At 42.1% G+C, this 17,729-nt stretch overlaps 1 protein-coding gene across 1 annotated transcript; it reads right to left on the minus strand.

The window, feature by feature from the left end:
• Nucleotides 1-11,894: 11,894 nt before the first annotated feature.
• Nucleotides 11,895-13,415, minus strand: LOC146886883 (uncharacterized). Its single transcript, XM_085671914.1, has one exon. It carries the CDS (start codon nt 13,413-13,415, stop codon nt 11,895-11,897), a length of 1,521 nt encoding a protein of 506 aa, XP_085528040.1.
• Nucleotides 13,416-17,729: the final 4,314 nt, after the last annotated feature.

The following is a 17,729-nucleotide window of genomic DNA, read 5'->3' on the forward strand; positions in this document are numbered from 1 at the left end:
TTAAAAACAGTATTGACTTCCTTGAATTTGAATGCAATTTCACTCATAATGGGTCACGTAATTAGGGTTCTAGTCATACCCAATCCACTCGTTCAAACCTACTAAGCGAGGATTGAAAGCGTGTTTCAATACGCAATTAAGAAATACAAACGTCTATTCATCTATGGCAGCCAACCTAATTCATTAAGCATGAACGAAATCAACCAAGAACATATTACCCAATCGGTAATTAAGAGGCAAAACACAAATACAAAATAGAACCTCAAAGCTTAATTGTATGTCCTTCAAGTAGTCAATACACTAAGTCAGAAAGCGGTGGAATTTGAATTACAAAGCAAAGGTAAAGAAAAATACATCACCAATATGAAGAAAACAGACTGAAATAGTGTGCAAAATGCTCAAAAACACTCCAAAACGTGTGGAAAATGCGTGAAAACGAAAACCCCCAAATGGGTGTTCTCTCAAAAAAGTAAAAATTGAGAATGGGGGAGAAAAAGAGAGGGATTGTCACTCTAAGGAAACCCTCCAAAAATGTGGTCACATTACCATAGGAACTTATAATTACAAATCGCCAATCTACCACTCAGAATTACAACAATGCCACTATAGGTTCAAAATGGTGGACAAGTGACGTGGACAAGCTGATTGGCATGGTGCTCACATGGCAATGATATGGAAACTCTCTCTTCATCTTAAGATTATTGTCCAAGCTCAAAAATTTGCTCCACAAAATACCTAAAAATAATTGGTAACAAAAAATAGACCAATTAATGTCAAATTACTCAAAATTCGAAATAATGGCCCATTGAAGCCCAATTGAGGAAAATGCTCTAGCAAGAGACAATTAAGCACTAAACAAGCATCAAGATGGGTACAAAAAGGGGAATGGGATAAGGGAAAATAATGACTCATCATTGATCTTCTTATAATGTATGGGATTTTAAATCGTGTGCCCATCAAATGGTCAAGCTTAATCCTTGATACTATGCTAAAAGCCAAAAGGTATCCACAATATCCTCTACCATATTCTCTCCTAATCTTAAGGATTTATGAATACAAAGGAGTCGACACAATTGGGGAGCTTTGTAAAAGTACAATTCGTGCACATGAAATTGCTGACAACTCTCTCAAGTAGTTAAAACTTATTCCTCTTGGTGATGTATATGTCCATAGAGATGATAAGCCAAATTATGAAGCTGAAAATGAAGAACTCCTCCTTCTGATCTTATAGCCTCGACTTCACAAAATGTTGTATCTTCTAGTGGTGCTGGATCATTTTTTCTTAGAAGACAACATATTGAGCATGAATAAAAGGCTAGAAGAATTATTTCTTCTTTCTAACTCGCGTCACGAAGAAGTTTTTGGACTAATTAGGGGGATAGATACTAGAATTTCAAATCTAGAAAATAGGTTTGATGAGGAATTCACTCATGCAAAAGAAGATGATGACATGAGTGCAAAATTTTAGGGGGAGGATTTCTATTTCTTATTTTATGATTTACCACTATTTGTACTTTCCCTTTTAAATATAATTATGAATGATTAAGCACATCTTTTTCTTCTTGTGGTATGATGATTATCTGATATAATGGGAGTTTTAGCCTTTTCTCTAATGATAAAAAAAGGGGAGAAAAGTTTAAAGAAAACATTAACTTATTTTAACCATTCTCTTTGTAAGACTCTCAACTATAGGAATCATCATAAAAAGGGGGAGATTGTAAAATAAGTTAATTGCTTTTGTAAAGTATTTTTAATTAACTTAGAATCAGCAACATAAACTTCATCTCTTTGGGTTCCCTCATTTTTGGAAAATCCGTAGTGATAATCGATTATGTTCAAATTTTGTTTTCATAAAACCTACTGGAATAATCAAATATCATAAGTGATAATCGATTATCCTTTGTAGTTAGAACATGTTTGTTCAGTTTTTAACCTAATTTTTTGAAATCACTATTTAAAGAACTGCAATTCTACTTCGAAATTACCTTTTTGAGAGCCAAAGTCTTAGTGTTGTGTTTGCAAAGAAGTTCTCTAGGTGTTCTTAATAGTGCTTTCAAAAGCCTAGTGTGAGTAGAGCGATAACTTTTCCTAAAAGGGTTTCAAAGAGATTGAGTGTTGTTGTTGTTGCTAGGAAAGCTAGGTCAAGGTCTCTGTGTGATTCAAAGAAAGTTACTTTCATCTCTTGTGTCTTCAAGATAGGTGTTTTCTTTTCCCTATTATCTTGATTATCTGATTGTAATCTGTTATTATTAGTGATTGAGTTAATCTCTCTGTATAAAGTGATTAACAACTGGACGTAGGATCTTTTGAGCTGAACCAGTATAAATACTTGTGTCCAATTCAGCCTCTCTTGGTTTTTGTCCAAACACTAACCATTCTGCTGCACATTTTCTATAGGGTGCAAAGAGTAGGGTTGCCTAGCGCTTGTAGTAAACAATAGAGACGTGTGTTGTGAATTTGGAGGGTGCAAAAAGAAAAATAGTAAACCCAAAAATTTGAAAACAAAGCAAGAGTAATGGAACTAACATGTAGTGGTGCACGAAAAAAGGAAGGGGAACGCATGACAAAGATACAGAAAGGAGAGTGTGAGAAAGGAGAAAAGTATGAAAGAAAAATTCTTCAAAACTAGAGTTTCTTTCCTTCGAAGCCAGCGTGGTAAATTTTATCAAAATTAAAAAAATGAAAACATGTGATACATAAAGCCACCTCAGCTTTATCAAACTTTGTTTGTCAATTAATCAATTTTGTATAAAAAACTAATGAGAACCAAGGAAGTTGTACCAACAAACGTAATATATTAAGTCGAGGAAAACTATTCATGGACCACCCCATGCATCAAGAAAAAGAAACGCAACCTCCAATAATAAACCACCACAGAAACGCATGCACTACACCCTCAAACAAATGAGTTTTAGGAACGTAAAGAAAAGTCAAAACCATAAAATGAAGAACCCTTCTATCCTTTGATAGCACCCACTTGTCTTTACTCAAAGCCCCTCACCTGATCCATGAACGTAAGAAAACTCCGAACTAACCACTTCCAAAAGAAAACAATCCTAGAACCAATCGTGAAAAGTACTACACTATCCATCCACTACACACGCTATAACTCACACGAATTGGAACCCAAATGGTAGCACCCATACCACATATCCAACCCAAAACCCACAACATAAAAAGTCCCACAACCACCTGCACCAACATGGAACAACCACGATTTCCTCGCACTCATTGTGAAACTACCACGAACCAGGCTCCAAGTTTAGAGAAATGATACAAGGGTTGCGCCTATTTGCTTGCGCTGAAAACTTCAAAAAACCCAACTATAGCACCAGGAAAAGAAGAGAAGACCTTCTATGTGTTAAAGGGAGACTAACCCCAAAAAGAAACGCATGGCTGCACCGTAAAAAAGAAAGAACCCTGAAACTATCCACTTCTAATGCAGGCCATGGGTTCCTGAGATTAAAGAAGCATGTGGTGTGTAACGTCCCATTTAATTAATAAGCGTAATTTAAAGAAATGTCACGCACAAATAGTATAGCAGCGCAGTCCTGAGGTATTAAACACAACCCCTACAAGATCCTAGGCACACCACGATGCCAAAGCAAACTAGTTACAACATCCAACTGAAAACCCCAAAGGGAATTAAAACAGTAAACTAATACATGGGCCATAGCCCAGAAAGAAAACCCATCAAGATACAGATCTAGTCCAAGCGAACTATGCAGCAGAACCTCCATCACCCTGATTATTTCGGGGAGTTCTCACCTCTGCTCACATCAACAAGTTGATGATCATTGCAAAAGAAAAGACCACACCACAAAACATACAACACCAAATAGTAGGGTAAGCTAGAGTAGAAATCAATTATCATGCAGTCACATACTATCATCCAATTCAAGCAGTATTTATAAATCACCCCACATGTTATGACTTTCTCAAGCAATACACTAGACCCTGACTCGACTCATCTGGATACATATAGTCTGGTCGGATTCAGCGGATGCTTGCACTTGTGGTTGATACCTCTGCTCACCCCTGAGCTATGTGTTTCAAGTGTTACGATGAATCAATCCCTCACGCACAAGGTTAGCCCTTAAAGAGTTTTAGGCCTCCGGCTACTCTCACCACAAGAGTCCGTCCGCTCTAAGTGACACTAAGTGACTCCTTAGAGTGTCAGGATGCAACCTTACCTTGAATACTTACCAGACGATATAGATGGGGCACCACCATGGACACCCACTAACAGGGGCCATGGAATTACATCCCGACCACTAAAGCACGACCCTTAGATCCCACCTAGAGATCTCAAGGATTTATGCACTGACCATCAACCAATCATGTTCGTTCAATCAAGAAAGACCTATCATGCATATATATATATATATATATATATACACACACACACACACACACGACATCAATCTATATAACCAATCCTTTTTACGTTCCAGATCAATTCATACCAATTCATCATACTCCATCCATGAATATACCATTCCAACTCATCTCGTTACCATGCCACTTTAATACCAACCTCCTCATTAAGATCACATGCTAAGTTCACGTCAAACACATTATTCACAATTCATGAATCACATCACTCATGCATATTTATTTGTCTCATGCATTTAACACAATACTCAAATTAAAGCAAGGATTAACCATTCAAGATTCAAGGAAACAATCACACATCACACTGCCTCGCCCAGCTCCTCACTTAGGCTGAAGGGTCTCGCTCAAGCGAGAGGCTCTCGGTCAGGCGAGCCCCCTTCGCCTAGGTGAGGGCTCGAAAAGGGGAACAGTAGCCTCACGCGGGATCTCGCTTAGGCGAGACCCCTCTCGGTTGGGCGAGATGCTCACTCGCTCAAGAGCAACGTGGGTCGCCTGAGCGACCACTCGCGTGAAGTAGCTTGGGTGAGCCTTTCTTGATCTCGCCTAGGCGAGACTTGCTCATTTAGGCGAGAAAACACGTGCTCACCACTATCCTCTCGTGCACAAACACTCAACAGGTCACAAATGGCTCAATACTACCATACACAGGTTCGCATCAACACACCAAGCATATTAAAATGATGAAATAGTAGCACAATCAGCACAACACAAAAGAAAGGGCAAACCCTAGCCTCCAGTACCTGGAAAACAAGCTAGCGGAACACTCCGACACGCACATAGTGAGCACGACTGTCCTAAGGATGGCCAAAGAGCTAGAATAAACGGTAAAACAGAAAAAAGGAACGAGTTACTACCAAACCCTAATGGTAAAAATGGAAATAGGCCCAGAAAAGGGGAATCATGAGCCGAGGAATGACTTAGGTGGAGCGGAAACCTGACTTGAGCTAGCTTGAAGAAGGTTGACGGCTAACCCTAACAGAGAGCTGCGGTTGCTCAAAGGAGGCAAGGAGGAACATATTTTCTGAAAATTGAATGAAAGAATGGAATTAGGGCAGATTAGGGTCTGAATCCCCATTGGGCCAACCCTTAGGCCCATTATATTAGGGCAACCCTTTTAATTTAGGGCAGAAAAGGAAAACGGAATTTAGTGGGCCTTACATTCTCCCCAACAAGAAATTTTCAACCTCGAAAATGAAAACTTACCAGGTAAAAAGATGCGGGTGTGATTTCCTCATATCCTCCTCTAACTCCCAAGTAGAGTCACCAGTCCTCCGATCCTAGATAACTTTGACAAGATTGACCGGTTTTCCTCTACGTTCCTTAACTCGACTCTCCTCCAAGGCAATGGGTGGCACTTCCACAGTAAGATCCTCTCTGATCTGTATATCCTCAGATTCCAACACATGAGCCAGATCAAACACATACCTCCTCAGTTGTGACACATGGAACATCAGATGAAGGTTTGCCAATTGAGGAGGCAAAGCTATCTCATATGTCACTGGTCCAATCCTCCTAGAGATCTGATAAGGACCAAGAAACTTGGGCGAAAGCTTTCTTGAGCAGAGGGCCCTTCCCACGCTAGTGGTTCGGGTCACTTTCAAGAACACATGATCCACAGCTGCAAACTCTAAAGGTCTCCTTCTACGGTCAACGTAAGCCTTCTGTCTACTCTGAGAAGCCTGTATTTTGCTCCTCACCATTCTCACCTTCTTGATGGTTTGTTCTAATAACTCTGGTCCAACAAGCACTGCCTCCCCATCTTGATACCAACAGAGAGGGGTCCTACACTTTCTGCCATAAAGAGCCTCATATGGCGTCATGCCAATGCTCACATGAAAATTGTTGTTGTAGGTAAACTCAATCAACGGTAACACTTCATCCCAAGCTCCCAAGTGATCCAGTATACATGTCTGTAATAAGTCCTCAAGTGACTGGATCGTCCTCATGGTCAACTTGGTTCCAAAAGCATCTTGTAAGGTTTGCCAAAATCGTGATGTAAACCGAGGATCCCTGTCTGATACAATGCTCGAATGTACTCCATGCAGTCTTACAATTTCCTTGATGTACAGTTGGGCCAACTTTGCCATGGACATCCTCAAGTTCATCACCAAGAAGTGAGCACTCTTAGTCAATCGGTCCACTAGAACCCATATTGTATCATGCCCCCTAAAAGTCCGTGGCAAATGGGTCACAAAATCCATGGAGATACTGTCCCATTTCCACACTGGTATCTCCAAGGGTTGTAGATTCGCACCGGGTCTTTGATGCTCCACCTTCGTCTTCTGACATGTCAAACAAGCGGATACAAATTGTGCAACATCCTTCTTCATTCCCTGCCACCAGAAGGATTCCTTGAGATCCTGGTACATCTTAGTCATGCCAGGATGCAAGCTAAGACGACTCTTATGCCCTTCCTCAAGGATTAACCTTTTTACCTCAGCATCATCAGGTATACACACTCTGCTCTGTAACCGCAGTATGCCATCATTACCCAAAGCAAAATCCTTTGCCTCATCTATCCCAAGTTGTTCTCGTACTCGGTTCAAGCTGACATCCAATAGTTGCCTCTCCCTAATTGAATCCAAGAAATCATTAGATATAGTTAAGGTACTACACCTAATGGACTCGGACCCAACTTCACATGCAACTTCATATCTCTAAACTGCTCTAGTAGTTCCACCTCCTTAATCATAAGGTGTGCAGCATGTATAGTCTTCCTACTCAATGCATCAGCCACTACATTCACCTTCCCCGAATGATATAGCAGTTCAAAATCATAGTCCTTCAGGAATTCCATCCACCTCCTCTGCCTCATGTTCAGCTCCTTCTGATCAAACAAATACTTAAGGCTTTTGTGGTCGCTGAACACCCGAAACTGTGCACCATAAAGGTAGTGCCTCCAGATCTCCAAGGCAAATACTATGGCCGCCAACTCCAAGTCATGAGTGGGGTAGTTTCTCTCACGCACCTTGAGTTGTCTCGAGGCATATGCCACAGCCTTCTTCTCGTGCATCAACACACAACCAAGTCCGAGATGGGAGGCGTCACAATAGACCTCGAAAGGCTTCCTAACATCCAAGATCACTAGTATCGGAGCGTTGGTCAATCTTCTTTTCAGCTCTTGGAAACTTTCCTCACACTTATCTGTCCAGGTGAAAGGTTGGTCCTTCCGTGTGAGTTGCGTCAGGGGCGCCACTATCTTGGAGAATCCCCCAATGAATCTCCTATAGTAGCTTGCTAAACCCACGAAGCTCCTGATCTCTATTGCTGACTTGGGACTTTCCCACTTAACCACTGCCTTGACCTTTGCCGGATCCACTACAATGTCGTGCGCAAATATTACATGGCCCAAAAACTGAAGTTCATCCATCCAGAACTCGCATTTGGACAACTTGACATACAATTGCTTCTCCCTTAGGACACTAAGCACCAACCTCAGATGTTCAGCATGCTCCTCCTGAGTATTAGAATATATGAGAATGTCGTTTATGAAGACCACGATGAACTTATATAAGAACGGTCTGAAAATCCAGTTCATGTAGTCCATGAACGCAGCCGGAGCATTGGTCACACCAAAAGGCATAACCACGTACTCATAGTGGCCATATCTGGATCTAAAGGCCGTCTTCTGCACATCATCGGCCTTCACCAATATCTGATAATATCCTGACTATAGATCTATCTTCGAGAACACTGATGACCCATGCAGCTGATCCATCAAGTCATCAATTCTCGAGAGAGGGTACTTATTCTTGATTATCATCTTGTTCAACTACCTGTAGTCCACACACAGACGTGAACTCCCGTCCTTCTTCTTCACCAACAACATTGGTGCTCCCCAAGGCAAAGTACTGGGTCGGATGAACTGCTTCTTCATCAGCTCCTCAATCAGTTTTTTGAGTTCCACCTACTCAGCTGGAGCCATACGGTATGGAGCCATCGATACTAGGTCGGTTCCTGGTACTAGATCGATAGAGAACTCTACCTCTCTATTGGGAGGCCACCTGGTAGACAGATTTTGTCGCCTAAACTGTCCCAAACAAACTGAATTAATCACCCTTTACTAATGCAGTATAAGGATCAACTCAGGTCAGTCCAAGGATGGAGTCAATGCAATGAGTTCATATATTATGTTGAAAGACAGATTTTTGAGGATTTTCAGAAGTAAGAACAGAAAGTAGTAATAACTAAAATAATTAAAATGCAATTAACACTACATACAGACTGTGAAACTAGAAAACAAAAATGCAACTAAACCTGGTGGCTTTGGCTTCCACCCATCTAGACACATAATCCACAGCTAGAAGAATGTAAGAAAAACCAGCAGAGGGGGGAAAAGGCCCCATAAAATCTATGCCCCACACATCAAATACTTCACACACAATTATAGGTTGTTGAGGCATTTCATTTCTCTTTGTAATGTTACCTTCTGCCCTCTGGCATTTCTCACACCCTTTAACAAACCTGTATGCGTCCTTAAAGATTGTTGGCCAGTAAAATCCACTGTCTAACACTCTTCTTGCAGTCCTTTGAGGCCCATAATGGCCTCCAACCGATGTGTCATGGCAGTGGTGTAGAATAGCTTCAAACTCACCATTAGGGACACACCTTCTTATCACTTGATCACTGCAGAACTTCCAAAGGTAGGGGTCATCCCAAACAAAATGCTTTGCATCTGCTTTTAACTTGTCAACTTGAGCTCTAGATGCATGAGAAGGCAAAATGTTAGTAGCCAAATAGTTCACAAGGTCAGCATACCATGGAATAGAATTACAAGAATGTAAAGAATATAAAAGTGAGTCAGGAAAATCATCACAGATTGGCACTGTGTTGTGTGTGCCCTCAATTCTGCTGAGATGGTCAGCAACTTGATTCAAGGCTCCACTCCTATCCTTGATTTCCAAATCAAATTCTTGTAGGAGGAGCATCCATCTGATCAGTCTTGGTTTGGCATCAGATTTCTTGAGTAAATACTTCAGAGCAGCATGGTCGGTAAAGACAGTGATTTTGGAACCCACCAAGTATGATCTGAACTTGTCCAATGCAAACACAATGGCAAGCAACTCCTTTTCTGTTGTGGTGTAGTTGCTCTGTGCAGGATCCAATGTTCTTGAGGCATAAGCTATGACATAAGGAAATTTTTCCTTTCTTTGTGAGAGAACAACACCTAGTGCGTAGTCAGACGCATCATACATGAGCTCAAAGGGGAGCTTCCAATTTGGGGGTTGCAAAATAGGTGTTGTAGTGAGCCTTCTCTTTAATTCATCAAATGCCTTCTTGCATGGCTCATCAAACTCAAAGGGTGCATCCTTTTGTAGCAACTTGGATAATGGTAATGCAATGTTGCTGAAGTTCTGGATGAATTTCCTGTAGAAACCTGCATGTCCAAGGAAGGAACGAATCTCCCTCACAGTGGAGGGGTAAGGTAGAGAAGTAATCACATCAATCTTGGCCCTATCTACTTGAATGCCTCTGTCAGATATGAGATGGCCTAAGACTATGCCTTCACTCACCATGAAATGACATTTTTCATAATTTAAAACCAAGTTAGTCTCAATGCATCTCTGCAAGACTCTATCTAAATGATGCAAACATTCAGCATATGAAGTGCCAAACACAGTAAAATCATCCATAAAGACTTCCATGCAACACTCAATCAAGTTAGAGAAAATGCTTAACATGCACCTCTGAAAAGTAGCAGGTGCATTGCATAATCCAAATGGCATCCTGGTGTATGCAAATGTTCCAAAAGGGCATGTGAAAGTAGTTTTATGCTGATCCTCAGGTGCAATATGTATTTGCATATAACCAGAAAAACCATCTAGGAAGCAATAATGTGTCTTACCAGCCAACCTTTCTATGACTTGATCAATGAATGGGAGAGGAAAATGGTCCTTCTTAGTGGCTTGGTTGAGCTTCCTATAGTCTATGCAAACTCTCCATTTGTTGGTAACTCTTGTTGGAATCAAACTATCATCCTTGCTTTGCACCACAGTAATTCCTGATTTCTTTGGCACCACTTGGATGGGAGAAACCCATGTGCTATCTGATATAGGATAAATGATGCCAGCTTTCAATAACTTGGATACTTCCTCCTTTACCACATTCAAGATTGTAAGGTTAAGCCTCCTTTGTGGTTGCCTCACAGGCTTCCAATCATCTTCTAGCAGGATCCTGTGCATACAAACAGCTGGACTAATCCCTGGAATGTCATCTAATGACCAGCCAATGGCTTTCTTGTTCTTTCTCAACACTTGCAGTAACTCATTTTCTTGCTCATCCAAGAGGTTGTTGGCTATAATCACAGGAAACCTTTCCTCCTCATCCAAATAGGCATACTTCAGATTTTCTGGCAGAGGTTTCAACTCCATTTTTGATTGTTGCTTACATGTCTTTTGCTCTAATGTTGCTTGTTGTGAAACATTAACCTCAATGTCAGTTTCTACAAAACAACTAGAAAGGGAGGTTGTAACAGCAAATATCTCAGTGCAAGCAGCACAAGTGCTCTCAGTGCAAGAGCAATCTGTGAGTGTGTCTAAGTCTATATCAAAAAGATCAACAAATTCAGAAAGTGATAAATCAAAATCAACATCTAAAATGAAATCAACTCCTAAATCTATGTTTGTGCAAAAGTCAGTAACTGGTCCAGGTTTCACAGCATCACACATGAAAACTGGATGCTCGTATAGAATGGAGTGACCCTCTATTGGATAATTCATAGCTTCAAAGATGTTGAACTGCACTATATCATCTCCAAACTCCATAGACATAGTACCAGAGTACACATCTATTTTGGTCTTTGCAGTCATTAGGAATGGTCTTCCCAAGATCAAAGTGGATTGGTGCATGGCTCGATCATCCTGCATATCAAGAATGTAGAAGTCAGCTGGAAAAATCAATCTATTTACTTTTACCAACACGTCTTCAAGGACTCCTAAAGGTTCAGCTGTGCTTTTGTTTGCTAGTTGAATCACCACATTGGTTGGCTTCAATCTACCTAAATTAAGCATCCTATACACAGATTCTGGCATCACATTGATTGAAGCTCCCAAGTCCACCAGAGCATTAGCTATGGTAAGCTCTCCAATAGTACAAGGGATGGTGAAATGCCCTGGATCTTCACACTTTTGAGGCAAACCAGGTTGTGACAATGATGAAACTGTTTGGAGATGCCTCTTGCGAAGATTTCTCTTATAAGTGCACAACTCCTTGAGAAATTTTGCATACTTCGGAATTTGCTTGATTGCATCCAGCAGGGGAATGTTGATCTCCACCTTCTTGAACATGTCCATCAAATCTTTCTCATCCTCCAACTTCTTGGTATTTGTAGCAGCTCTGGAAGGAAAAGGCAGTGGCACTGTTGGTGCTTGCTGTGGTGGTTGTTGTTGCACTTCTTGACCAACCGATTTTCCTTTGTCTTTGTTTTGAGTGCCTTCTTGTAACTCCTTGCCACTCCTCAATGTAATGGCACTCACATTGTTATGTGGATTCAACATTGTCTAGGATGGTAACTTTCCAGACCCTTGTTGCTTCACCTCATTCATTTCAGTTGCTAACTGGCCAAGCTGGGTCTTTAGGTCTTGTATGGTTGCTGTCACATTTTGCTCAATCTGTGCAGACATCCTCTCTGCCATTTGAATAGCCATCCTGTCAGCTATCTGCTTTACCAAATCTTCAGTCACAACTGTTGCATTGCCTTGAGGTTGTTTTGGGGTAGGCAAAGGTGGTGTTGCATTGTTCCTCAATGGTGGAGGAACGTATCTCTGCTGCTGTTGTGGATATTGATTGACTTGTGGCTGAAATTGATGTTGCTGGGGTGGAGGGAATGGCCCTCTTAGCGGTTGTGTTTGTGCTGGTCCATACCTCAAATTTGGATGATCTCTCCAACCAGGATTGTAGGTATTGGAATATGGGTTGTATTGCTGGTTTTGTTGAGATCTAGAAGTGTTAGATTGTGCTTGGAAAACTCCAGCAAGGGCTGGTTCTTGCAGCTGTGGACACACATCAGTGAAATGATCAGCAGCACAAATCCCACATAATCTCTGCTGAGTTTGTTGAGTCTGAGTGGTTTGTTGGCCTATTGCTAGCTGCCTCACCATAGAAGTTAACTCATTTAACTTGTTCTCCAACCTTAAATGCTCAGTTACATCCACATTGTGAGTTTGCACCTCATGTACAACTTTTCCAAGATTTCTTACACCAAACTGCTGTGAGTTTGCAGCCATATTGGAAATTAGACTTCTTGCTGCAGAAGGGGTTTTATCCATCAAAGTGCCTCCACTAGATGCATCCACCATGTTTCTATCCATGGGCAGCAAACCTTCATAGAAATACTGAATCAACAATTGCTCTGTGATCTGGTGGTTTGGGCATGATGAGCATAACTTGTTAAACCTCTCCCAATACTCATATAGGGACTCTCCTTGCAGCTGTCTCACTCCACTGATATCCTTCCTCACTGATGCAGTTCTGGAGGCAGGAAAGAACTTCTCCAGAAATCTTCTCTTCATATCTGTCCATGTGGTTATTGGTGTTGGTTGCAAGTAAAGCCAATCTTTAGCTGCATCACACAATGAAAATGGGAAGGCCTTCATCTTCACTAGCTCTTCAGGCACATCAACTGGCTTCATAGTAGAACAGACTACGTGAAACTCCATTAGATGCTTGTGGGGGTCTTCTCCAGACAAACCATGGAATTTGGGCAGCAGATGTATCAAACCAGATTTCAACTCATAGCTTACTGCACCTTCTGGTTGTGGCAGTTGTATGCATAGGGGCTGGTAACCAATATCAGGATTGGCCAACTCCTTCAAAGTCCTCTCTTGGTTTCCAGCCATATCTTCAATACTTTCTGATTCAGAATGAGAGCTTGTAGTGTCACTATTGGAATATGAGACAGTGTGGCTGGACTCTCCTTGTTTCTTTCTTTGTTGTTGCAGTCTATATCGCCTCTTGTATGTTCTTGCAACTTCAGGGTCCAAGGGATACAAATCTTTTTCTTTTATCCTAGACCTGGTCATAAAACATGAAACACACACAAGTGCAACAAACTACAATAAGCATAGAATAGAGATGCATTCAGAAATCAGTTTTATTGAACTAGTAGCCAAAGAGAAAAATCTAGAAAAATAAAAAAGAAACTATATACTAAATCTGTACAAAATGCAAGAGAAAAACATTCAATAAGCTCAAAACACTAGCACCATCCCCGGCAACGGCGCCAATTTGGTAGACAGATTTTGTCGCCTAAACTGTCCCAAACAAACTGAATTAATCACCCTTTACTAATGCAGTATAAGGATCAACTCAGGTCAGTCCAAGGATGGAGTCAATGCAATGAGTTCATTGATTGTGTTGAAAGACAGATTTTTGAGGATTTTTAGAAGTAAGAGCAGAAAGTAGTAATAACTAAAATAATTAAAATGCAATTAACACTACATACAGACTGTGAAACTAGAAAACAAAAATGCAACTAAACCAGGACTGTGAAATGAGCTCTGTAACAGTCAAACTAAGGTGCAATGGAAATTGAAAATAAAATAAAAAAAAACCAAGAGAAAAAAAAAACAAGTACTATGCAGTCAATTTAATGAAATCACAAATGCAACATCAAAACAGAATTTAACTAAAAAGAGAAATGTGTAACAGAGAACAAAATAGGTACTACTTTCAGTAAAACTGGGAAAATAAAAAGGCAAGATTGGAATGTAAAGTGCAGCACAGATTAAGTGAAATGCATGATCAAACTAAACTGTAAAAGTAGATATCAAAAGAAAAGCATCAACAAAATAGCAAGTGCTCCAATCTAGTGCTCAAAAAGATGAAAAAGGCAGTAAATAACATGGTAAAACAGTGCAGAACCAGTGGTCGAAATAGTAGTTCAGAAAATCAGAGATTAACACTGGATTGGAGTTCATTGTGCAAAGTCAACCATTGATCTCAGCACTACTAGATAAAACACATACAAACCTAGAATGTAGCACTAAAAATGAGGTGAAGATCAAGAAAATCAGAGGCAATGGAACAGTGAGAAATAAGTATAATACGAGGGACTATGGCTACCCGAGAGTAAGATTACTTCGTTCCTAAACTGGAAATTGCAATAGAAAGCTAGAAGAAATTGATGAACATTCATTCTCATAGCATAAGAAAAACTTCAGAGAAAAAAATTGAAAAGCTACCCGAGTGTATTAACCATTACACTCTTCCACTGAAAAGAAAATTGCACAAAAGCTTCGAGAAAAACTGAGTTACATGCGTTGCTATTTTCTTTTTCTTAATTCTGAAAAACGAGAAAACTGTGTAAAGATGAGGTCTCTCTGTGTCCCTTCTTTTTTCCATTTCAGCCCCCTCCCCTCTGCGCCAAATTGCCTCTCCAATTTCCTCCCAACATTCTGTCCCCCAAAAGCTGCCAAAAGCTGATCCTGCTTTTTCAGTGTGTGTGCTGCCAGTCCAAACAGAATTTTTCTTCTGTTTTGTCTGCTGATGTGGCAATGATGGCCAACCCTAGATCAGCTCCCTTTTTTGGGCTATTCCATGTGCAGAGAAGAGGCCCATTAGGTGAAGAAAGGGTCTGCTCAAGGCTTTGCTAAATGCACCAAGCTTTCAACGAAAACATGAGCACTAGTGCAGAATAGGATTTCTACCTCGCCTTATAGGCCTCGGTTGGCCAGGAACCGAAGCCTATAATGGCGCGGTGGCAATTTTGCAATTATTGGCAACTTTTATGCCTCGGTTCCCCTACAACCCGAAGCCAAAACCAGTGATAGGCCTCGGTTGTAAAAAACCCGAAGCCAAAAGCCCTGTTAGGCCTCGGTTAAGAAGGCCCGAAGCCAAAAAGGATGCCCAAAATTTCAAAAATGCCATTCTCGTTTTGACTTATAGGCCTCGGTTGTGAGAATACCGGTGCCAAAAGTGGTTTTAGGCCTCGGGTGGTGGGGACCCGAGGCAAAAGGTGGTATATGCCTCGGTTCTAAATTGAACCGAGGCCATAGTGTTTAATTAGGTCAAAACTGCAGCCCCTTTCTTCCTCGCGCGCGCAGGTCCTCCATTTCTCTCCTCCATTTCTCTCTGCAGGAGCAAAACCAGCGGCAGCAACAACCAGAACAGCCTTCCATTGCTACCATAGAACAACCTCCAGCAGTTCGAACCACGCACCTGCAACCTGCAAGCTTCCATCATCTTCAACCAACGTCCCTGCACCTGTTCGCAACACCATCTCCATTCACAGTCGCATCTGCGCCGCACCACTGTTCGAGCCTCCTTCCACTTCTACGCGAGCCGGCAGCCACCGCGCCACCATCAGCGAGATCTGCACCACGAACTGCAACGCACCATCTTTTTCTCGCCGGAAACCACCTTGAGCAGAACCTCCATGCCTGCGCCATTCACGAACGCAACTGCAGTAGCCATGGCAGCAACTTCACGAACCAGCAGCGGCGCGACCATCCTCCAGCAGTGTTCACCCTTCACGCCTCCGCAAAGCTTGTTCCGCGCACCACCATGGCCACTGTAGACCTGCAAAACACTACCGAAAAGGGTTTCGAAAAACACTGCCGAAACCACCAAAAGGGTTTCGAATTTAAAAAAAAAAAAAAGCAGCTCATATGGCCTCGGGTGGCACAGAAAACCGAGGCCAAAAGGTGGGCTCTATGGCCTCGGGTTCGTCTGAACCGAGGCAGAAGGGCACTCTATGGCTTCGGGCCTTAACCGAGGCCAAAAGCTGTGCTCTTTTGGCCTCGCCCCAATATGCTTCGGTTCGCGAACCGGTGCACAATATGATAAACAACCGCTGCCAAAGGCCCTTCCTACACTGGTGGAGGTGGTTTTTGCCTTTGTAACTGCTGCCATCTTCCAGAGGAAACTGCATCTCGCACAAAATTCCAAAAATTGCGTTCTACCACTTCAATTAAAGCTCTTTGAGTGTAGAATCCAACGCAATAAGAACCAACTCATTTGGACACCTGTAGAGAGAGTTATGATCAGAACAAGCAGCAAAGGTCAGTGCTGAAAAATTAGCGTTTTTCCGCCAGCGCCTAGCGGAAGAAGGATAGCGCCAGGCGGGAACGTGACAGTGGAAAATGATCCTTTAAGAAGCGCCGGGCGGTAATAAATACCGCCAGGCGATACTGCAGCTTTTGAAGACAACTTTAAAATATCACATTTTTAAGCTATGATGAAAGATAAAGGAAACTAAAAATGGCAAATGAGTGCAATAAGCTTCAATATGAAGGTATAGAAATTGAGTTATCACCACCCCGATACCTCGTCCGGGAACACATCCACAAACTCGTGCACCACCGGTATAACTAACATTTCTTCCTTCTCTACCTCCATATGAGCAAAGATTATGAAGCATTGTGCGCCACTCTGAATCTCCTTCACCACTCCCTAAGGAGATACAAACTCAGGCTCCTTTGAGTTAGGAAACAACAATCTTTTCTCTCGACAATCTATAAGAATTCGATTGGCAGAGAGCCAATCCATCCCTAAGATTACCTCCAACTCCTGTAGAGGTAAGCAAATTAGATTCACCTTGTACCTGCGTCCCTCTACCTCCACCGAACACCTAGCACATAAGGACGACGTCTTGACAAAACCCGACGCCGAAGTAGACATCGCAAGCTCACACTGCAGCTCGCACACCAGCAGACCCAAACGTTCCATACAAGCATTTGACACAAAGGAGTGTGTCGCTCCATTATCATATAACACACAACAACTAGCACCAGCGATCACACAATAACCAATAACCAAGTTACCTGAGCTTGCCGCCTCCGTCCCTGTCATGGCGAACACCCTGCCCGTCGCCTGAGGCTTGTTGCCTCTGTCCCTCTGCTGATGCTGGTGGGGTGTCTGAACTGGAGGTTGTGTCACTACCCTAGCAATGGTGGGACAGTCCTTCCCAAAGTGGCCTTCCTTGCCACAGTTGTTGCACCGGCAGTAACACTCCATACACGGGCAAGCGTTCCTCAGGTGAGGGCATCCACATATATAACACTGTACTCAGCCCTACTAGGGAGGGAAACTCCTAGAGCCCTAAGACTGAAGGTGAGGTCTATCATATTGCCTCCTTCGCTCCTCATGTCTGGGTTTGGACCCAGATGGTCCACCAATCCTCTGTGGTTCCTGTGGCTGCTGAGGGCGCTGACCTTCTACTTCATGTTTCATCTTCTCCATCGCTCTGGTCTTCTCTACCAAAGCGGCAAAGTCCTTGATGGATAAGGGAGCCACCATCAAGCGAATATCACCACGGACACCATTCTCAAACTTGCAGCATCTCCATTCCTTGTCGAGCTGTAGAGTGTAGAAGCGTTTGAGGTGTTTGAACTTCT

This window comes from Vigna unguiculata, chromosome 4 (genome assembly GCF_037176805.1).
Source record: "Vigna unguiculata cultivar grain cowpea cultivar isolate G323 ecotype 2 chromosome 4, ASM3717680v1, whole genome shotgun sequence".
NCBI classification, from domain to species: domain Eukaryota; kingdom Viridiplantae; phylum Streptophyta; class Magnoliopsida; order Fabales; family Fabaceae; genus Vigna; species Vigna unguiculata.